Below are 23,028 nucleotides of genomic sequence, written 5' to 3'. Positions count from 1 at the left end.
CATCTCTCCAGCCCCCTCTTTTTGCTATTCTTTCTTTTCTTAGTATTGCTATTCTTAGAACATACCAAGCATGCTCCTGCCTCCAGGCCAGTGCACTGGCTGCTCTCATTCCTCATGTGAGCTCACGTCCTCACTTCTCACCTTAGCAGCAAGGCCTTCCCTTTATGGAAGGTGTCCCCTCCTATAAAGCCACCCACTCTCTCTGTACTATTCCTCCAATATTTATCACTACCTGACTTACTACACATTTATTTTGTTATTTGTTTCATCTTTTGATTTTTGAGACAGGGTCTTACCATTTATTCCAATCCGGACTTGAGTTTGCTATGTAGGCTCAATCCTGCCTCAGCTTCCCAGCTGCTGAAATTACAGGTGTGTGCCGGCACTCCTAAACAGATTTATTTGTCCATCTACCACCCGTCACCCAGTAACATATAAGTAGCCTCCATGAGTTCAGGCAAGTGGTGGTTTTTGTTTATTGCTATATACTCAGCCCCATGATAGTGTCTGGTACATAGTACAGGATTAAGAAATCTTTGTTGATCTGGGCACTGGTGGGGCACACCTTTAATCCTAGCACTCAGGAGGCAGGAGGTGAGTTCGAGGCTGGCCTGGTCTGCAGATAAGAGTTCTAGGATAGCCAAGGCTACACAGAAAAACCCTGTCTCAAAAAAAAAAAAAAAAAAAAAAAAACAACAACAAAAAAAAAAAAAAAACCAAAACAACAGCAAAATAACAAACAAACAAACAAACAAAAGAAATCTTTTTTGAATGAATGCATTGCTGTGACTAGGGGATGAGACTGTTCTAGAAGAACCACATGATTGGAGCAGGGATGGAACAGATTCTCCAGTATGTAGACAGGGCTGCTGGTGAGAGGTAGGGCTCACCCAGGCTGTGCCTGTGTGTTCTGAGGGTCTAGTGCTTTCACACACATTATTCTTTTGTTCCTTGCAACATCTCAGAAGGGTAGAGATTGTCTTTTCCATTTGACAGTTGAGAAACTAAGGCACGGGGAAACCAGGGAAGATATGCCACTCCCAAAGGGATTTAGTACAGAACTCCTATCTTGGGTCTCTATTGCTGTGTCTCCCTCTCTTGCTCATTCATTCCTCAGTGTCCAATGATCTCTAAGCCCTATCTCTGTGCTTCTCCCCCACCTTCCTCAACCTCCCCCCACAAGGAGTCAGTGGGTACAAGAACCCTGCCCCAGCCTCTCTGCCCTGCTCCCTCTGCTCAAGCCTCTCGGCAGGACACAGGCCCTTGTCTGCTAGAAGGAAGAGTTAACAAGGAGTGTTTGTAGCAGCTGCTGTCTCCAAGGAGAGGAAAGAAAGCAGAGCGGTGGCGGCGAATGCCACAGCCTAGATGCTTTTCCGGGCTCCCTGGCTGGTGACAGTGGCGGGCTGGTTGGAGGCAGCAGATGACCCATCTGGCCCTGGGAAGAGAGGAATGCTCTCACTTCCACCAGCCCTGGGGAACGCTGAACTGAGTGGACTGGGCAGCTGAGAGTGAGGTCGCTTGCAGGGCCACCAAAGGGAAAGTTTAGGCAGGGACTTAGGAATGTGGGCAGTGGGGGCTGGGCCTGGCCCAGAGGCTGAAGCCAGCAGCAAGCTGCAGAGCCAGAAGCCCTGGGCTCTTCGGGGGTAGAAAGGGGACCCATTGAGCCAAGGAGAAGTGGTCCAGGACCTTGACCTAGCCTGTAGCAAGAGTAGAGAGACAGCGCTAGGGGACAGGAGGCTCCTCCTTCCTCCTGTATATCCATTCCAGCCATGTCTCAGCATAGGGGACACAGGAGGAGGCCCGGGACCCCAGGGCCTCCCGTGCGCAGCATCCGGCCCTTCAAGTCCAGCGAGCAGTACCTGGAGGCCATGAAGGAAGACCTGGCTGAGTGGCTTCGGGATCTGTATGGGTTGGACATTGATGCAGCCAACTTCCTGCAGGTGCTGGAGACTGGCCTGGTGCTGTGCCGGCATGCCAACACCGTCACAGAGGCTGCTCTGGCCTTCCTAGCTAAGGCACCTGACCGAGCTCAAAAGATTCCCATGCCCCAGACTGGCGTTTTCTGCAATGGGGCTGCTCAGCCGGGCACTTTCCAGGCCAGGGACAACATCTCCAACTTCATCCAGTGGTGTCGCAAGGAGATGGGCATCCAAGGTAACTCATCTGTCTCAGATCCTTATCTCATGGGGGCATGCATCCCTTGGAGGCTCAAGCTAAGCTGGGTCTAGGGGGTCAGGCATTGAGGTATTCTTCTAGATTTCTCCATGAGGTAGCTCCTCTTTTTGTGCATCCGTTTCTTCACGTCACAGTAAATCCTTACTGTGACCACACAGTAAGGCCAATAGACATCTGTTGATGACTCAATCCATGAAGATGTATGAATCACCATTTCTGCTCCCAGTGCATGCTGGGTACCAAGGACTGAGAAGAATAGGGTCCAATGCCCAGGAATGCATGGCCTAGGAAGGCAGACAGATGGATAGATTCGGGAATTATAGTCCCAGGGGGATGTGTGCTTCAAAGTCAAGTGTATTAATATGGGATCCAGAATGGGAACGAGCAGCTTGATGATATAGTAGTGGGCACCAGCAAGGGCAACAAGAGAGAGGAGGTTGGGGGTAAGGAGAGAATTCGGGGACAGGAATTAACTAGGCAGGGGGGGGGTGGTGGAGAAGGGGGGAGCAGTGGCCAGTGAACATGAGGGACTGAAGTAGTGGTTCTCAACCTTCCTGATGCTGGGCCCCTCATGTCGCTGTGACCCCAACCATAAAATCACTTTGTGGCTACTTCATGACTGTAGTTTTGTTATTGTTATGAATCACAACATAAATATCTAATGTGTGACTCCAATGGGGTCATGACCCCAAGATTGAGAACCATTTTATTAAAAGATGTGCGGGGAGTGGGGGAGCACTCTGTAGGGAGGGGCACATTCCCACAGGGATTTGTAGAGTTCAGGCAGCAACAGTTGTTTGCCTTGAACCCAGGAATGGGATTAGGTGTAATTGCACAATTTTCCAGACCAAAGGTAACTGTGCTGAGACAGGGAAAGGGCCAGGTTTAGACTCCTGGCTGGTGGCAAGGAGGTGAGGGGCTGGGTCAGAGGTTAATCAAAGCTAATGATCTGACTGGGGATGTAGCTTATGTATCATTCCAATCATTGAACCCCCAAACAATTGTTGCTTTCTGTTGAGATGGGCTACACCCTCATTTTCCAGAAGATTAAAAACTGGGACTCTGGAACTAGCCAAAGGTCTCATAGCCACTGGGAGATTCCAGGACAGAGCCTTACAGGGTGAGGTACCCAGAGCCTGTAGTCAAGTCGGCCTGGTTATCTAGAGCTGGATTTAGGGTATCCGGAGGATGGGTAGGAAGAGAAAGAAACTGCTTCCTGCTCCTGAAATCTTCTTGGTCGCTAAGTGGATTGGAGAGCAGGATAGAGAATGTCCTCTTCCCTGCCCTAGGCTCCAATCAGGCTTCAAATGCTTTACCCACTCACCAGCCTCTGCAGTTAGCCTGGCTGCCTTTTGTGGATGGACCCATCCAGGCACCTCCTCAACCCAAGATGCTGGAACCCGAGCCACCCTCCTGTGTCTGCTACCCCTGCCTTGGGATGGTCTCTAACGGAGCACTTAAGCCACCCGCATCCCCTTCTCTCCTTTGTTCCACACCAGAGGTGCTGATGTTCGAGACAGAGGACCTGGTGCTACGCAAGAACGTGAAGAGCGTGCTGTTGTGCCTGCTGGAGCTGGGTCGCCGCGCCTGGCGTTTCGGTGTGGCGGCGCCGGCCCTGGTGCATCTAGAAGAGGAGATTGATGAGGAGCTGCGGCGTGAGCTGGCCCTGCCCTCGCCGGATCCTCCACCACCCGCACCCCCTGTCCGTAGGCCTTGCCACTTCCACAACCTGGACCAGATGGTAAGGCACCCAGCCATGCCCTCAGGCCCAGCCTGTGCCCTACCCTCCTCTTCCCCAGTCCTCCTGTGCTCCACTCCGAGCCCCTACCCTTACCACATGAGACAGTGGCCATAGCCACTTACTGCCTTTGTACCAGCCTAGCACTGAACATCTCTCATTTAGCCCTGTGGGCTAGGTGCCAAGGACATGGCATCCTCGTTACCAGCTAACACCCACCCTGTAGTTTTGGGCAAATCATTTAATCTTTCTGGTCTTTCGTTCACCCACATGTAGTGTACTGGGGCACAGTAGCCATTTTCTGTGACTGCTTTGAGAATTAAATGAACCAACATAGAGTAGTACGTGGAGCAGGTTCCAGAGTGGAATCCCATCCTAGGAGGAGGCACTTCTCAGAGGCTAGCCCCATTCTCTGCCACTGGGGAAAATGGAGCTCCTGGGGGGCTCCCCCTTCGTTCTTCCAGTTTTCCCTCCTCCCCTCCTCCCTCATCTCCTCTTCTGTTTTCTGTTTCCCTTCCCTTGCAATGCTGCCAGACGTGGTCTCAAACTCAGGAGCCCAAGCAATCCTTCAGGAAGGTTTCTCAGCAGAAGGTCTGTGACGCAGCACACAGGACTTTGCCCCATGGTGGTCAAACAGCACAACCCACTGTGTCCCACCATCAGAAGGGGAAGAGGACCACAGTGGGGCTGCTCCAGCTGTTATTCTTATGAGTTCTTAAAAGCCTTCCCTTTCTACTTACCTCTCAGCCCCCAGCCTTGGCTTCAGCACCAGCCTCACGGAGGGGGCTGTCTAGAGGCAGATAGCTGCTCCATTTAGCTTGACCCAGTACGTGAACGGACTTGGGTACTCAGGCAGAGAAGAGGGCTGAGTCTCTGCCATTGCCCACAGGTGCAGAAGCTCGTGAGCCATTGCACATGCCCAGTGCAATTCTCCATGGTCAAGATATCTGAGGGGAAGTACCGAGTAGGGGACTCCAACACTCTCATCTTCATCAGGGTAAGTGGAGTCTAAGGGAGGGACATCCAGGGTCAGCGAAATGGGGTTTCCTCCCATAGAACCCTGGCTAAGCCTGAGGGCAAGGACAGGAAGCCAGCCATCATAGACCCCAAGTCACCAGACCTTGAGGCTCTCCCCTACCTTGGGATTTCCCAGGAGATTCTAGGCAAAGTTGACAAGGCTATCCCATCCTCCCTTCAAAGTAGCTGTATCCCACCACCCTCCTCCACCACTTCCATCAGAGCTTAGTCTATAGGATGCCCACAGGCAGAAACAGTGTATCCAAGAAATGTACTTTTACTTTCCCATTCCACAGGATAGGGCAGAGTGAGAGACCTGAGAACCTGGGTTTGTGTTCAGTGTGTGGTCCCAGCCATGTGGATCCCAAAGTACACCACTGAGGCCCTGGACCCATCCATTCTGTAGAGTGAGCAGCAGTATAGGTCTGGGATGGGTTTTCTACTTGCCCTTCCCCATGCCAAACATCACCTCCCCAGAGATGTCTGTGCTCAGGGATGTGGTCAGCAGTTGGGCATGATCCAGGCTTTTCCTTGGGCACAGAGCACAGATGGGAGCACAGTTGAGCCCCCCTCAGATCCTGAGACAATAGTCTTGTGGTGTAGGTATAGGTCAGGAATTTGTGGTCCCACTTTTGAACCATGGAAATTAAAGTCTGGAAAGACTATGGGACTTGTCTCATTACAGAGTTGGACAGAACTCCCACCGTCTCTGTCACATCACAGAGGCGTGAGAGTCCCGTCATGGGTAAGACTGAATAGAAAAATATCCTGTCTCCCGATCACAAACGTGTGTAAAGGAGTATACAGGAATAGGGGAAGCCCCTCCACTCAGCTCTCAATCTCACCTTTGCCCACTCAGATCCTCCGGAGCCACGTGATGGTGCGTGTTGGGGGCGGCTGGGACACGCTGGGCCATTATTTGGACAAACATGACCCCTGCCGGTGTACGTCCCTCTGTGAGTCCCCCAAGAATTTTTGCCTGTGGGGCCTGTTAGAGAGACGGTTCCAGCTGTGCGGGTCAGTCGTGGCGCAATACTATGAATAACCACAAGGTGGCGCGCAAGGCACGCAGAAACAGCGTTGGCCAAGGTACATCTCAGTAGAGAGAGCTCAGGTCTGGTCTGGAATCCACACTGGTAGCCCAAAGACTGACTTCAAAAGCTTTCAGTCCTTCCCTAACCCTCTTTAGTACGTCAAGTAAACCCGAATAAGCATACAATTTGAATAGAAGTTGAGGATCGGCTATCCAACATAGCTATCAGCAAACTCCGACGTTGGGCTCTCTGACCAGATTGTGTCCTCTGAGCCCCTTTGTAGAAACTGGGGCTGCCCCTGTAGGCTCTGGTGCCTATAAAGAGGAATAAGGAGAATTTCACGGTGTGGAGAAGAGGAACAATGAGTTTCATAAATAGGAATAAACCTTTCTTTTTTCTGCTTTCTCTTGGGGCCTTTGTTGGTAGCCCACAAACCAGGCAGCTTCCTGAAGCCCCCAGGGCCACCAGTGCAGCATGAAGTGAAGGTGCAGGATGGACCCTCACAGCCCCAGCCTACCATGACCATCAGCCGCTCACAGAGCCCACTGCCTCCAGTGGATTGGAGGACATACACCTCTTCTAGCCGAAAGCTGAGGCCCCCCACTCCCTCTTCTCCCCGACCCTGTGGTCAACGGGGAGCAGGGGCCAGGACCCTCAGAGAGACAGCCCCATCACTAAGGTAAAGAGAGGGACATGGAAGGGTCTCCTCCATATTCTCAGTGGCTCAAGTCCCAAGTTAAAGGGAACAATGCCTTACCCCAACAAAACCACCTATGCCGGGTATGCCTATGGTCCTACCATTCAGGCAGCCAAGATGGGAGGATTGTGAATTTGGGTCTTTCCTGGGCCACTTTGGGAGGCCATATCACAAAACCAAATTTAAAAGAAAAGGGTTATATAGCCCAATGGGAAGAGCACAGGTTCTCTAGTACCTCATAGTACTCCCTGGGGAATGCCTCTGATGGTTCCGAGTCTCTCTTGACAGCATGTTTTTCTCATTTGCAGGTCGCAAGAGAGGCCAATGACCCCATCTCAGAGAATGTTGTCACCCGGCCCCCAATTCTCATCTATCTGTAGGAGCCCAGACCTACAGAGTACCCTGTCAGGAAAGAGAGAGAATAGGTACCCAGGTGAACTGCCCAGAGGAAGGACTCCCACATCTTGGGTTCACAAGGGAACAGATAGCCAAGGAACACATACCAAGGCCCTCACCTCCCAGAGGCTCCAAAGCCCTGAGGCCATCAGTAAAGGGACATCAGCAAGAGGACCATCTCCCCCACCTCGTTCCTCCAGCCTAGCCAATCCTCACAGTATCTGGCTCCTGCATTGGGGTGCTTCCCCACAGCCCAGAGAATCCATGCCTGTTCAATCCCCACCTCCCATCAAAGGGTTCACCAAGATCCCCATCCGGCTGTCCCCTGCCCGACCCCCAACTCCAAGAAGTTTTTTGGGTAATGAAAGTGGAGGTTCCATGGAGAGAGGATCCATCCCATCAAAGGCTCTCACAGGGAACCTGGATATATCCACACACGGGCATCACTCTGTGGAAGCAAGCCATGGGGACCACCAGATGGACATCCAGATTACTTCAAAGACTGAGGATCCCAAGAGCTTGGGCACACACAAGTGGAAGGAAAGGCACACCCCTCTATCCTTGGGCAGGACCAGAGGGCAAGCCCTGTACCATAGCCTCGAAGAGGAGATTGTGGCCAACATGAAACTGCTGGAGGTGGGGGCTGCCTGTAATCAGGGTACAAGGCCTCAAGTCATCCCTCGAAGTGGAGTCTATGTTCCCAGCCTGGGTGGGAGGTGGCCTGAATCTGGGAGTCCTTATGATAATGTCATCCAAGAACTGGTTCAGAGGCCCCCACCTCTCCTTAAAGTGGATCTGAAAGCCTGGAAGGTAGGCTCTGAAGCCCCCCCTAAGCCAGATGTGGGCCCAAGAAGCCCCAAAGAGAAGCCAAGATCCAGAGAGAGTGGGCCAAGGATAAAGGCAAGCCTGACTGCCAAGACCTCAGTGAGGACTGTGTCATCCACTAGAGGGAAGGACTGCTCCACTCTGACTGTGCCTGCCACCCTGGAGGCTCCCACACATTCATGCTCAGACCCCAGTTCTGACAAAGCCAGGGTATGTCTGGGTAAGAGCAAAAGAACACTCCGGAAGCCCCAGAAGATCCCATCCATTTACAAGCTGAAGCTGAGACCCAGAATCCGTCCCCGCAGGGACCACAGGCCTGAGAAAAGACCTTCCAGAATTCCCAGACCACTGGCCTACCTCTGCCTGGGTCCAGCCAAGGCAGCTCCTGGAAGCAGGCTATTGAAAGCTACTTTGGGTGGCAAGGGAGGGGGCACCTGCCAGGCGGATCAAGCTGGTGAAAAGAAGGAGAAAGAGAAGGAAAAAGAAGCCAGCATCTCATTGGAGAACAGCTCCCAGGTGTCAGCGAGCCAGGAGCCTCTGCACCTTGATGGAGCTCCACTTCCACCTGAGGAAGAATCTTGGGTCTGAAGAGCAGATGGGGAGGGCCACAGCAAAACGTATGCAGTGCAAAACATGCGTGAGGAAGTACAGTCCCTCACCCAGCACAGGGCCTTGGCCAGGAGTGGGCTTGAAGACTTCCATCTCTTCAGCTGAGCAAAAGGGCAGCCCACACCTTCCACTGCAAGTCAGCATCAGGCCAGCAGCAGTGGGGAGGACCCATATCTTATTCTTGCCCTTAAGAGCAGCTCCTCGGCCTCTGGACATTTTCACAGCTGTAAGTTATTAAACACACATGGGTCTGTCCTTGAGACACATCTTTTGGGGTCCTTTCCCTAAGACTGTAGAAGGGTAGAGAGGTGCAGCTTCAAACCTCTCTGCAGGAGGTGATGGAGACAAGGTAGGTGGAAGAAGCTGTCAGCAAGGGAGGCTTCCTACCAGGTCCTGGTGGTCAGGACCATGGACAGCGACAAAGGCGGCTGGGCACAGGCTCCCCAAGGCCACCCTTGACATGGACTTGAAAGATTTGCCCCTGGTCCTGAGAACAGGCATCACTCAGGGTGAAGAGAGCTGGTTGACGGCATCCATCACACTTCTGTGTCCAAGAAGCTATGTTTGGAGGCCCTAAATTTGACCCCTGACTGGGAGGAAGATGCAGACAGAGGCAGTTAGCATTGAGTCTTCCAGGCAGCTGTGAGGGCAGGTGATGTGCCCTCTGTGTGGTTGTGGTTAGCTGGAGGGAAAAGAGTTATGTCTAGTACCTTTTCCCTTTGATCCCTGGGTTGATCTGGACTTTGGTATTGGGGAGCTCCACACATGCCCTGCAGGGACCCACTCCCCACTCCATGACCAACAGAGCTGACACTGAGGTAGAGAAACGAGGGAAAACACTCCCTGATTTTTAATCTGACTTCCAATAACAGCTCAATGGGTGTCACACACACTTCCAGACCCTGTGTGGGAAACCCTGGTTGGGGAGGGGAAGGACGGAGACTCAGAATGGGGATGGAAGGACCTGAACTCCAAGACCTGGATGAAGAGGAAAGGGTGAGGGGGGGGGGTCTACATTCCAATGGATCCCCCAGTGGGGGCAGCCAGAGGTCTGGATCCCCCACCCTCACCTCGAGTGCCTCAGAGTTGGGGGGTGATTGGGCACATGAGATGCTGCCATCTTTACCCCACGCCCCGTGAAGCCAGGGGCGGGGCTGCAGGAGAGGAAAGTGGGCTTCCGTCCCTCTTCCTTACCCTCCCAGCCACTCTGAAGTGTGGGGAAGGGGAGCCACCGCCTCTGTTTCAGAGGGAGGCTCAGAGAGGGCAAGTCGCTAGCCCAAAATTGTGCAGGGCAGCGAGGACTGGAACCCAGAACGCTGGGCTGCCCACGGCCAGGGCCTCTGCTGTAGGACTGCAGTGCCCCCGCTGGGTGGAGGGAGTAAGATTCAGTAGGGGAAGCAGAAGAGAGAATCATGGATTCCCTCCCACACGGGAACACCACAAATTCCCCACCCCCACCCCTGACCCCAGATTCCTCCCCATCACCTCTCTGGGTACCTGATTTCCTGGTCTGTGCACTGCAGCCCTGGAAAAGGCTGGGCATCCAATTGTACCCCTCTTAACAAAGGGTCCTTATTATCCTCCCAACTGGACCAGGGCTGAGGCTGAGGCTGAGGGTTCAGCCTCAAGAACTCTCTTCGGCCGGGGCAGGGGACGTGGCACCACTTTTTCCTTCCTCCCTCCAAGTCCCCCATCAATCCCTCAGGCCATTCCTAGATTCTCCATTATTATTATTTCTAAATCGGTACAAAACTGACAGTGATCAGCTCCGGTGACGAGAGGTAGAAACCCGGCCAGGCAGCCGGAGAAAATGGGGTGGGTGAGTTAGGGCATAGGGCCAACCTGGTGTTGGGGCAAGGGGTCAGATCCTGAGGGCCTCCACCTACGGGTAAGGATGCATGCCTACCTCCCCCAGGCACAAGAAACTCCCTTATTCTTTTTTTGGCTCTGCCCCTACACAGACTAATCAAGACAACCTGAGACCTGATGGAGGCAGAGTCTTAGGCAGTTGGACTGGGAAACAGAATTATCACTGGTATAACCTTAACCCCTCCTGGGCACCACCTTGCCCACCCACCACCAGTCCCCCACAACTCAACGTCCCACAGCATAGCAGACCATCCCAGTGCAGGAGGTAACAGAGAAGTAGGACCTAGCATCAAGGAGAGAAAAATTATCCTTGGGGAATTTCCTCTCCATACAATCAAACAAAACAAAAGGAATTTTAGCCCAGGGGCAATCTGGCTTTGGGGTTAGGAAGGGGGAGGGGCACCCGGCAGGGACCATTGAGTTAAGGCTGGAAGGTAGGTGGTTGCGTCTCTGGGGGCTGCTGGGCAGGGAGGTCTCCCTGGATGAGGAAGAGCTCTGCCTTCTCTCCCTGACGGCTGTGGGACCTTAGCCCTCGGACCCCTTGGCTTCGGTCCTTGGGCCGCTTGCATCTCTCTGCCCTGTGCCGGTGCTGCCGGTGAGAAGGCCTGGCATCACAAAGCTGCCAGGACCTGCGACAGGGGGATGAACGAAATGAGAGCCCTGTGAGCGGAGCTGGGGGACAGAGAGGGACACTGGAGGGAAAGACAGGACAAATGAGGACGGACAGACACTTGAGAGGACAGACATTGGAAAGGGGGACATGGGGCAAAGACAGACACACTGTGGTGAAGATGAGCAGGGGCCCGGCCAAGACAGCACCTCCTCACCCCACCCTTTCACACGCTCACCCTCTCAGCCCACAGATTGTGGCGCCCCCTGGGGCCGGGCACTACACTACAGCACTGAAGGTGGCTGTGCCAGGGAGACCCAGGTCGGAGGGGAGGATTGGGGAGTGGCGGGAGGCTCCCTCTCGCCCTCTGATTCTCGTGGGGGGAGGTGTGTGGCTGCAGGGGTGCTTCAGGCCGGGAGCCCAGAGTTCTCCTCCGGGAGGGTTCCCCGCTCTAGCCCAGGTGTCCCGAGGGAGGCTGGCCCCGCCCCGCCCTCCCTTCCGCTGGGACAGTGCTGCAGCAGGGCGCACGCGGCGTCACATGATGGCGCAGCGGTTGCGGCGCAATGCGCCCTGGAAGCGCAGGGCGGCGTGCACGTGTTTGCAGCGGGCGCAGCCCACACTCTTGAGCAGCTCGCTGAAGAGCAGCAGGATGTGCCAGTTGTACTTGGCCGAGCACTCCACGTAGCCGCACTTCCAGGTCTTTCGCACCAAGTGCGACACGTTCCAGCGCGGAATCACGCGTCCGCGTTGCAGGTCGCGCTTGTTGCCCACGATGATGATGGGCGTCTCCGAGGTGCCGATCACCCTGCGGGTCGAAGCAGAATTCTGAAGACGCTGCCAGTCTCGAAACCACTGGACTCCGCGCTAGCGTGTACTCTGTTCCAGGTGCAGCCCTAGTCCCTTGGGGGAAGTCTACATCTCTAAAGAGCACATCTTTGGATCCAAAAAAGTCCATACTATCGTTCTATTTTACATACAAGGAAACGGAGGCTTATAGGTCAACTGTTCTGAGGCCATGTACCCCCAGCCCCTGCCCTTCACCATTAATGAAGCTACATCATGAGTAGGGGTCCCAAAATGAGTCAACAGAAGTGGGGTATGTGACCCACACTTGTAATTACAGCACTAGGGAGGCCTGAGGTAGGGGGTTTTTGAGATCAAAACAGCCTGGCTACATAATGAAGCCAGAGAGAGAGAGAGAGAGAGAGAGAGAGAGAGAGAGAGAGAGAGAGAGAGAGAGAGAGAGAAAGAAGAAGAAGAAGGAGGAGGAGGAGGAGGAGGAGGAGGAGAAGAAGAAGAAGAAGAAGAAGAAGAAGAAGAAGAAGAAGAAGAAGAAGAAGAAGGAAAGAGAAGACAGAGAAAGAAAAGACAAGGGTGGGGCCACATGGGAACCGGAAAATGCATACATTTCACGTGTGAACCGCGTCCCCCACTCCCCACCCTTGCCTGTGTCACCTTTGCCCATGTCCCTCTTTTCTGGAGACAGGCTAGCTAGCATTAGGGCATCCACTGAGGCAGCAAATAGACTGTCACAGCTCCTCACCTCGTCTCCAGGATCTGCTGACGGATCGTCTTGACGTACTCAAAGCTGTCAAAGCAGCAGATGTCATAGACCAGGATGTAGGCGTGGACGCTCCGGAGTCCCCTGCAGCAGGCATCTGCCCACTCCTGCAACACCCCCGGCCAGTACCACAGTCAGAGCAGCCATGAGGCCTTCCAGCCCCCAGGCTCCCATCAAACAGACAGTGCTCTCACCTACCACCACACCGGAGCTTCCTATCCCCTCCCCCGCAGAAGGCCAGGTTCCTGTGAACACATGTGCTCAGAGCTGTAACTTCCCCTTCCCAGCCAGGAAAGAGCAAGTCACAGACTGACTGACTTCCTGGCCCACCACACTATCTTGTGAGGATCTGGAGATTAGCTCTGTCTGATCTATCCATCCACCCACCCACCCACGAATCCAGTCCTTTGTTCAAAGTGCATTTCTGAATTCCCCTAAGAGCACAGCCCTGACCTAGTGGTTGTACTTACTGTAATAATATCTTCCAAGGCTCAGATGAAGTCCCCCCCAACCTCCCGCCCCAGGCCAGCCTGGATTTGCCACCCTTCCTGCAATCAGAGGACAGTGCCCATCCTCTCCTGTGTCTGAGGTTGTGGACTCTGATTACAGCTATCCTATTTCTGGTTCCTCACAACTGCAGTGAGCACCCAAGAAGGCCAGGACCCTGTTTTTTTTTTTGGGGGGGGGTTTGTTTTGTTTTTGTTTGTTTTTAGTTTAACCGCAGTAATCCTGCTAGTGAGCTCTCTCCATGGTTCTGAAAACCAAAGCTTCTGCAACCAGGAGCAAAGTAAATCCTATCCCTAACTTAACAGCCCTTGGGTTGCAGCCTGGAGAGAGAGAGAGAAAGAGGTGGGGGGAGCATAAGGGGGCAGAGTGGGGGAGACAGAGCAGAGGCCTACGGAGTTCCAGGAAGATAAGACTGTTTGTTTTGCTTTATAGACTAAATCTTCCTATGTAACCCCAACTAGCCCTGAACTAGGTCCTCCTGCTTTTGCCTCTAAATGCTGGGATTACAAGCATGCACCACCATACCTAGCTATTTGGCTATTTGAATTTTTTTAAAAAATATTTTTGTCTGTGAGAACTTCTCATGGGGAGGGGGGTTTCAGCTCAAGATGAATAGGCCCTTGGAAAGGTTAAATGTGCTGACGAGAAGGTTCCCTAAGGATTAATTAGATGGTTAATCTGCCAACAGATGTCATTGCAAAAGGATACTCAGGGAGGCAGTGTGAAGAAAGCTTTGTCCCTGAAGCTTCGGGACAAAGGAAGCCAGGGCCTCTTCTCATGAGGGAGAGAAGGGGAGGAGAGGGACACAGTGCAGTCACAGAGTACAGCCTGGCATGTGTGGGGCTTTGAGCTCCATCTCCAGTACACACAATGACCAGAAGGCTGTGGAGGCATAGCTCCAGGCCCAGCTTGTATGCGGTTGAGGTAAGAGTTTCAGCTGAAGCAGAAGGGGGCAGACTTGGGTGGCAGCTGTGGATTGGGAAGTCTGACTTCAGAACGGCACTTCCATGCTCAAAGGCTGGGGAGATGCTGCAGTGGATTTCCCTGGGGAGATGATGTGGCATCTTTGTGCTGAGGTTTTAATTTTTGGTGCAGAGGCAGAATGCAGAGGACAGATCTAAGAATGTAGGAAATCACAAACCTGTCTCCTCCAAGACTAGGGAACACTGGTTTTGGTGGGACACCATTACCTCCCAGGGGACAGGGGTCTGCATGCCTATGCCAACTCCTCTCTCACCCCATGGGGGGAATGGAGACCCCTGAGAGGAGGGAGGGAGGATAGGTTGCATTCTGCAAGTCCTCTGCCTGGCTGCTGGAGAGAGGCTGCCAGACTCTGAGGGTGACAGCCCCACCCCTCCTCCAACATACTGCCTCCTCAAGGGGACCCTAGGATGCCTCCCACTCACTCCTCTCAGGAGGCTCATAAAAGGGAATGGCAGAAAGCTCCAGATTGGCTGGGCTGTCCCTCCACTCCTTGACTGAAGGGAGGACTGGAGAAAGCTCGGCTTTCCTGCCATTGTGTTCCATGTGGCGTTCTAATTTGTTCCCCAGAGGCCATCTTCGGGTTGTATTGAGTCAAGGGATGGACTGCACACACAGCACCGTGGTGAAGAATGTGCTTATGCGCAAAGACCTGGGTTCAATCTCTAGCTGACAAAGACAGAGACAGAGGAGGAGACATGGGAATTGAGTCCAGCTCCAGGGATATAGCTCGAGGGGCTCAGCCACCTGGCCTTAGTCACCTGTTTTCAGGCATCTCCTTTGGCAGGGCACACATGCCCTCTAACTTCAGCTTCCTGCTCTGAAGGAGGAGAGGGGACTGTGGGAGGTAATAGGCTCAGACCCAAGGACATACTGTTTTATTTTATTCCTAGAAAGCGGCCATCAAGATTCTTAAGGTTGATATTTGATGGTAGAGCTTTCAAAGTCCCTCCTTAGGATGTCTGTACTCTAAGCCCCTTCACTGTGCTCCAGGGGTGGAATCTTTGAGATCTTAGCATCTAATAATATAAGGTTTAATCAAGAAGAAAAGGGTCACCAGGTGTGGTGGCACACATGTTAAGCCCAGCACTTGAGAGGCAGAGGCAAGTGGATCTCTGTGAGTTGGAGGCCAGCCTGGTCTACAGAGTGAGCTCCAGTATATTCAAGGTTATGCATGTAGAGAGACCCTGTCTCAAAAACAGGAGGAGGAGGAGGAGGAGGAGGAGGAGGAGGAGGAGGAGGAGGAGGAGGAGGAGGAAGAGGAGGATCACACAAGCATGGTGCTACATGCCTTTAATCCTAGCATTTGGGGAAGTAGAGGCTGGAGACTTAGGAGTTCAGGGTCATCCCTAGCAATAGAAAAAGTTCTGGATCTGCTTGAACTACACAAAACCCTGTCTGAAAAACAAAACCCCCAATAATAAAAACTCAAAACAGGCAGATGATTATTAGTAGTTCTCAGAAAACAAAACAAAACAAAATCAGAAACATAAACGCCTTAAATATATAGAAAAATACACAATTTCACTCACAATCAGAAACACAAACACAGACCACATCGAGAATATCCTCTCTCATGTTCTAGGGCAATGCTTCTCAACTTTCCTAATGCTTGTGACCCCTTAATACAGTTCTTCATGCTGTGGTGACCCCCAACATAAAGTTATTTTGTTGCTACTTCATAACTGTAGTTTTGCTACTGTTATGAATCATAATGTAAATATCCGTTATTCAGGATATCTAATAAGGTATTCCTCAAAGGGGTCATGACCCATAGGTTGAGAACCACTGTTCAAATGCGTGTCAAAAATCCCAGAGTTTCACAGGATATACATACAAGTTTTAGAGAAGGGATTTTGGAGACACCTTCCAAATTCCATGTCTATTTATCTTTTGAACTGGCGAGGCCATTTCCAGTAACTGATCCTGCAGATATAGTGACCTACGTGCAAACTGACTTACACACGAGGCTGTTTATTCATTTGGGCATTGACCCAAATGGTATAAGATTGGAAACCACCCTTTTGTCCAATAAGTGCGGAACCCATGAAACTTCACAGTGGAGTTTGAGCAGCCATGAGAAAAGAATGAGGATGTTCTCCAGAGAGAGACAGGAAATAGTAGCTCCAGTTATCACGTTGAGTGTGGTGGCGCACACTTTTAACCCCACAACCAGAAGGCAGAGGCAGAGGCATCTCTTTAAGCCTGGTCTACATATGAGTTCCAGGAGAGCCAGGGCTACAAAATGAAACAAAACAACAACATCAACAACAAAAACCCCACAAATAAAAAACAAGACAAACAAAAACGAAAATGTTATGTTAAAGAAGCAAGGGCCAGACTTGGCGGTGCATGGCTGCAATCGCAGCTGCTCTGAGGTCTATGCAGGAGGATCAAATTCAAGGCTAGCCTAAGCAGCATACGATAGCCTGTCTCTTAATAAAAACAACAGTGAAAAAAAGGTAGAAGTCTGGGCGTGTAGCTGGGCAGTAGAGGGCTAACTTACTGTGTGTGAGACTCTGGGTGCTACCCTAAGCACCAAACAAGACACAGGGCATTGTGGGGCTTATTTTTATGGACAAGGGGAGATGGGATGAATATATGGTTTCTTACTTGAGTGTCAATGAACCATCAGTGAGGAATGGCTAGGGAGAGCAACCATAGGGTGGAGGGCCAGAAGTGGACACGGATTGCTTTAGGCCACAGTTGAGGCGTTCACACTGCATCTGACCCATTCTGAAATTAGTAAAGATAAATACCCAACTGAACATGAAAAGAATAACTTGGGCTTGGAGCCAGGTCTCATCAAAGTTTCCAAATGAGAACCAGAAGGTCCTGGCTTGTGACTCACTGCCCTGACCTCTCAGGCACACTGTGGATCATGTGCTTGGATCAGGTTTCTCCCTGGGATGCTGAGTCAAATATTCACAACATGATGGACCCAGGTTAGGGTTGCTGAGACACTGCTGAGCTCATCAGACCTCAGCTAGAGACGGCTGAGTTTGCTGTCCCAACTGGCCAGGGCTCGTTCTTGTCTCTAGGATATACCCACAAGCCTCTGCATTCTCTGGCCAGAGAACTCTGCAGTGAGCAAACACATCTGGGAGCTCTGCTTCCCCTGCAGCCAACTTCCTCTCAAGCCAGAGGGAGAGAGAGGTATAGAGGCCCCGGTTCTAAAAGCTGGGGAAGGTGCCTGGGTGGTGCAGGCAAGGGAGATAGTTGAATTTAATTCTGCAAGGGGCCCAGAGGCAGTCCTGAGGCTGGGGAATAGGGTGCCAGGGAGAACAGGCCTTGGGCAAAAGATCTGACTGGGGTCTCCAGAGTCATTGAGAACACCCCTTCTCAGGTCTCAGTCTGTTCTGCTGACAATGAGGTTTCGAGGCCATGGCAGAAGAGCTCAGCGTCTGAACAGACTCGTCTTCCACAGTCTCTGCTTTGTGGAGACCTCCCCTTCCGTGGCCCCACACACCTGAGTCTGTCAGGCCCTTCCAGCCAGGGCTACTTCTGCTCTCTCATCTCCCTCAATCGCAACATTCATATCATTGTATAATATCTGTCTGTGAGTCTTTCCTCATCAGACTATGAGTTCCTTGAAAGCAAATTCCATATCTGATTTTGCTGACTATTCAGTCCTGGTGCCCAGTGCAGGGCCTGGCACCCATGAAACAATCACCAAAACATCTTCGAAATTTACCAGCACACAATGAGCAGCTTCTCGGGATGGCTTTAAGGTGGGAGGCCCAAGGTGTAGTGTAGAGTTCCCGGGGGCCATAGGGCCAGAACTGGGGAGCTAGAGAGGGTTGGAGTCTCCCCTCCCCCATTGCCTGACCGCCCATGTGGGCAGCTTACCTGCAGTGTGTTCACGGGGAAGGCGCTGATGGGTGGAAAGTCCAGGATCTGGAGGTCGTGCACATGGCCGTTCATGACCACAGCAGGCAGGTAGAGGCGGCGGGCGGTGGTGGGCACACAGACCTCGCTGAACTCGTTGTATAAGAATTGGCGCACAATGGCACTCTTGCCCACACCTCGCGCCCCCAGCACGGCCACCCGGTAGGTGGAGACCATGCCTCCCGCCCCACTCCGCCACCGCGTCCTTGCCTGGGGCTCCTCCGGGCTGCATATTCCAGGGGCTGGGGGCTCAGCCACCGTCAGGACTAGCCATTGCTCCCTCTGTTTGCCTCTGGCCCTCCTCGGCCACCACCTAGACTGGGGGACAAGAGGTAGGCTCAGTGCTCTGGCTCATCCCTGGACTTGTGCTGTTGTCTTTCACCTCTGATCTTCGCTGAAGCTGTCATTGCCTTTTGGAGAGCCCCCCTTTTCCAGAACCCCATATCTCAATCTATCCCCCAAGCTTCTTCACCTTCCTAATCCACTCTTCCTGCAGCCCCTGCTGCGCACTGTGGCCTGATTCCCCTCAACCAAAGCATACTCCAACGCACAGTGGAGACGGCTCTAGACTTGCCTTCAAATTCCAGTCCCAGCCCCAAGTCTGGGATTAACGGCAACTCCTCTGGGTCTCAGTCACATCCTGATGAACAGGTGCCCTCTTGGCATCTTGGGGAGGGGACGGGGGCGGGGGAGGAAACTCCTTCTGTGCAGGACTCATATTCTGGACATCTTAATTTTGTGGCTTTCAGGAGATAACTGTATAACAGCAGCCTCCAGTTACCACGATGACCCAAAATGCCCTCAGCATTTCCCAAAGTCCCACTGAACTAGATGATTGCATTGACTCTAGAGAGCAACACAGTTGAGCACTGGCTGCTAGCCCGCCTACACGGTTATCCTCGGTCAATACAATACCCCGAAGGGAAAAGTATTCCTATTTGCACTTCAGAGAAGAAGCTCCATGTGCCCCAAACCACACAGCTACAAACTGCAGCTACTTTCTACAGGTTGCAGTACTTACTTATCGTGTTTAAGCTTAGTGACTCTAAACAGTGACAGGCTAAAAGCAGGGTCTGAGTCTTCGCCATCCCTTGGAGCTCAGAGGGCCTGGCAGCACACAGCTGCTGCCCAGGAAGGGGCTGGACTTTGACATGAATTCATTAGCTTTTCGCTTGCTTAGTGCCTGTGACTTTTAGAGCTTGGACACAAAACCCAGCTTTGATTATCTTTTAGCTGTAGGTCTATGGGTAAAACACCTGCTTTGGAGCCATGCTCCACACATATGTAAAGTGGAGTCCACAGCTCCCCTTTCCAAGACATCTAAGTAAAATCTCTTAGCTGGAAGGAGACAGTCTTCCTTCCGGAAGATTGAATGATGATCACAGTTAGTAAAAGGGTGCAGGGAGGTAGGTTTACGAGGATCTGATGGTGCCATGGTTTTCAGCCTCGTGTGTGTGTGTGTGTGTGTGTGTGTGTGTGTGTGTGTGTGTGTGTGTTCTGGGAGATGGAGTTCTTTTCATACATGCACAATTCATAGCTGAATGTCCCTTAGGCTGTCCTGATTTAAAGCACTCAATCTATGGGTATGTATGTGTAAGCAATGGTAAATAAAAGACAGGGCTTGGAGTGAGAACCATCAATGTTTGATTCCTAGCTCTGCCATTCACCTGAAGTATGACCTTGGCCAGGAAACTTCATAGGTGTTGTGAGGTTGTTCATGGAAAGCTCGGGGCCTGGCACGGAGCAGGTCTGCAATGAACAGTGGTTACTAGTCACCTAAGGTTTTCCCAGCCGCTCAGCTGGACCTCCTGGCAATCTTGGAAGGGGTCGCTATTTACTGTTGCATGCACTCACATACTTGTGTGTTTCCCTCGGCACCCATGTGCATGTACACGATGCCTGTCATTTTACTGAAGAAACAACCATCCACCATCAAAACAAGACCCCAGAGACCCGGGGAAGCTAAGACTAGGACTCTAACCTCCTTTGTGCCTCATGCACCGTTCCCCAACAGGTGCTCTGCTGAGCCTGCTCCCAGCAGAGACAGCACCAACCCTTCCACCACATGCGTCCCTTCAGGTCCTTAGGCCTCTGGGGCATCCCTGGATACCGCCAGCTTGGCAAAGCTCAGCTGGGTTAATTACATAACAGCACAAGCATGTGGGGATGGGGGAGTCCTGGGCAATAAGAGAGGGCAAAGAACAAGGGAACAGAGTCCGGAGTCACTCTGGGTGTGGCGATTTGGAGGTTTCAGGATGTACCCTACCTGCAGATTCTCAAGCCCCCAATCCAACTCTTTTCTTAGCAGTAGCAGAAACAAAAAACAAGGTACAGTCTGGGAGTCAAGGGGTGAGTGCAAGAACAGCCCCCCTTGAGCTCGGGCCAGCCTCTGGAACTACCAGGCCTAAGTGTGGCCCTGTCCCCAACTCAAAGGGGACAGATAGCCCTTCCTTCTTCCCAGGCACAGATCCTGGGTCTAAGCGTTTTACTAAACCCACATGCCTAGTTATGTGGGGGTGAAAGGTCTGTCTCAGGAAGCAGGGCCCAGGACCCCTGAGCTTCCCCAGGGCCTGCATTCTGCAGTCAGCTCCCGGCAAGAGACAGGGGTCACACACTCAGGCCACAGCCCCTTTCCAGTCCTTCCCTGGCCTGGACTTGGGTCTCTCTACCTCACACTGGGGAGGGAGGTCAGGGGCTTCTGAGGACCCTAAAAGCCGGGTCGTAGTAAGTGCTCGCGCGGTGTGTCCCCACCACGTTCGCGTGGGGGTGGGGGCACCCGCGGATGCCGGGCTCCCGATGACCCGATGGTCAGTGGCAGGTGTGGGGGCTGCGGGAACCCCGCTGGCTTCCGGCCCCAGCTCCACTCCCGCGGTCACGGCCCCGCCACCCCCCAGCCCCCGCCACCGGGCCGCCCCTCACCCCGCGGCCGCCCCGCTCCTCCTCCACCCGCTTACCCGGGGCCGTCCCGGCTGCCTGCCCCCTGCCCTGGCCGGCGCGGCCGCGCTCCCCCCGGGCTCCGGCGCTGCCTGGGGCTCCCCCGCCCGGGGGGAGAGTGAGGGGCGCCGCCCGCGGCCCGGGAGCGGCGGGCTGGGGCGCGGGGGGCCGCAGCACGGAGGGTCGCTCGGCTGCTCGCCCTGCGGAGCGCGCCGCCCCACTCGCACCCGCGGAGGGGGAGGCGGGCGCGGGGGTTCCGCTGGGTCCCCGAGCCCGACGGATTCACTCGGGCGCCGCGGGAGCAGCTCCCCAGTCCCTAACCTCGACCTTCATCTCCCTCCCGGCTCCCCCCAACCCCCACCCGGGTGGGGGGAATGTGGCTCGAACCCGGAGGAGTTAGAGGCGGGGAGCGGAAAGGCCCCGGTGCCTGTGGCTTCATTGCTGCGATTCCCTGCCCTCAACAGCCACTCACCCTGCCCTCGGCTGGGCCCTCGGTCCCCTCCTCCCCACGTCCTGTCCTTCTGACCCTTACCGGTCTCGTCAGTCAGTGACTGGCAGGCGCCCAGCGTGTGTCCTGCTCTGGATGCTGACATCCAGGTTCTTGCTCCTCCAAACCCTAGAGGACAGAGTAGAAGAGGGTGGTCACTCTCACCCTTCACTGCGGCAGGGAACAGCAGCAGACCAGGCTAGCGCCAAGCAAATCTGGTCCCCTGCCAAAGCATGACCTCCACTCCTCTAAAACTGCAGTCCCTCTCCTCTGTGAGAGCCCAGCATTTGCCAGGCGCAGTTTCTCTTGTACTTATTCTCAAACAATCCTCACCAATATTATTTTCATCAGTAGGTAACATCCCAGTGCGGTAAGAGCTTTGCCTAAATCCTCAAGTTAAATCCTCAGCACGTCCTATGAAGTAGGTTCTGTTTCCCCCCCATTTTACAGATGAGATCACTGAGGTTGAGAAAAGATGAGTAACTCCTCGTACTTAAATGCAAAATGTGGAATGCAAAGGCTGAGTCATGAGCTAGGCAGCTGTGAAAGCTCAGCAGAGGGCTCACAGTCCAGTGGGGGAGTCAAAGATAAAGGGCTGTGTTAAAAGTTAAGGTGTCTAGGAGGGCCGAGCTGGTGGGCCAACTCTTTAGAGGGGCTTGAGGAGAGAGGCCAGAGACCTGAAAGAACCCCACAGGCTGGAAGAAGCCGGGGTGTCAAAAGATATTGGGAGAGGTTAACACAAGGTCTCTGGCTGCAAGGCGTCAGCCTGTTCAGGTGCCTACTGCTGTGCATGAGGTTTGGTCCCTGGGATCAGAAGGAGGGATTTCCCACACATCCTCTGCCCTCAAAGAAGGCTTTGTGTGCCTTCTTTACTGCTTCCTGCCCCCCTTCCCCCAAAGAGCCTCAGAGACCCTGTTCTAGTTATTTCCTTGGTGTGGCAAATGCCTGATGAGAGTGATTTTAAGGGAGATTGGGCTTATATTGGCTCACAGTTTATGGGGACAGTCTATTGTGGCCAGGAGGCAAGGCGGTGGGAATGAGAGGTGGCTGGCACTATGTGGGCAGGCAGGAAGCAGAGATGAATGCTAGGTTAAGCTCAGTTTTTCCCCTTTGCCCTTTTATTTAGTCCACGGGATAGTGCTGCCTACTTCTCTGGAAACAACCTCACAGGCACACCCAGAGATGTGTTTCCTGGGTGTTTCCAAGTCCAGTGAAGTTGATGATGAAGACTATCACTGACCCAAACCACCAAGGGTTTGTTCTCAGTCCTGGACTGGATGGATGGGAAACAGGGAAGGGCTCTGAAGGAGGGCATCACAGTTGGGCACTAAATGTCTCTAGGGTGGCAAAGAGAAATTGGTCTGTATCCACCCACTGAGGGTTTTTTTTTTTTTTTTTTTAATTGGGAGAGAGAGGGAAAGAGGGAGAGAGGGAAAGAGGGGAGAGAGAGAGAGAGAGAGAGAGAGAGAGAGAGAGAGAGAGAGAGAGAGATCGTGCAGAGGGAAGAGAGAAGGGGCCCCGAGGATTTTTTTTTTTCCCGTTGGGACTGTATCCTCCTCCAAACCTTTCAATTACTGTGGGCTCCAGCTATCTCACAGACTCTCTTTCCCTTCTCTCTCTGGGCTCTGTGTTTTGGGCATTTTCTCAATGCTGTCCCCATCTCTGCTGTGCAGAAAGTGCCGTGGTCATAAGCCTGGCTT

The 23,028-nt window shown here is 53.1% G+C and overlaps 2 protein-coding genes across 4 annotated transcripts; one reads left to right on the top strand and one right to left on the bottom strand.

Moving 5' to 3' along the window:
- The first annotated feature begins 1,417 nt into the window (after window positions 1-1,417).
- On the top strand, window positions 1,418-8,720 carry Gas2l2 (growth arrest specific 2 like 2). The gene is made up of 6 exons (XM_036195800.1): window positions 1,418-2,154; window positions 3,675-3,916; window positions 4,803-4,910; window positions 5,790-5,886; window positions 6,391-6,643; window positions 6,970-8,720. Exons 1-6 carry the CDS (start codon window positions 1,770-1,772, stop codon window positions 8,468-8,470), a joined length of 2,586 nt encoding a protein of 861 aa, XP_036051693.1. The 5' UTR covers window positions 1,418-1,769; the 3' UTR covers window positions 8,471-8,720.
- A 590-nt stretch (window positions 8,721-9,310) lies between these two features.
- Window positions 9,311-21,614, bottom strand: Rasl10b (RAS like family 10 member B). 3 transcript variants are annotated; one of them, XM_036195802.1, is made up of 4 exons: window positions 21,374-21,614; window positions 17,869-18,225; window positions 12,514-12,638; window positions 9,311-11,775 (listed from the first exon to the last, which is right to left on the bottom strand). In XM_036195802.1, exons 2-4 carry the CDS (start codon window positions 18,082-18,084, stop codon window positions 11,505-11,507), a joined length of 612 nt encoding a protein of 203 aa, XP_036051695.1. In that variant the 5' UTR covers window positions 18,085-18,225; window positions 21,374-21,614; the 3' UTR covers window positions 9,311-11,504. The 3 variants fall into 3 exon arrangements, with proteins under 3 accessions (XP_036051695.1, XP_036051694.1, XP_036051696.1); XM_036195801.1 differs by lacking the exon at window positions 21,374-21,614 and adding an exon at window positions 20,862-21,161; XM_036195803.1 differs by lacking the exon at window positions 21,374-21,614 and adding an exon at window positions 20,862-21,161 and having other exon boundaries at window positions 17,869-18,220.
- Between the last annotated feature and the right edge of the window lie 1,414 nt (window positions 21,615-23,028).

Source organism: Onychomys torridus, chromosome 8, assembly GCF_903995425.1.
Source record: "Onychomys torridus chromosome 8, mOncTor1.1, whole genome shotgun sequence".
NCBI lineage: Eukaryota > Metazoa > Chordata > Mammalia > Rodentia > Cricetidae > Onychomys > Onychomys torridus.
Note: the sequence above shows the minus strand (reverse complement) of the source record. Positions and strands in the feature narration are given on the sequence as shown.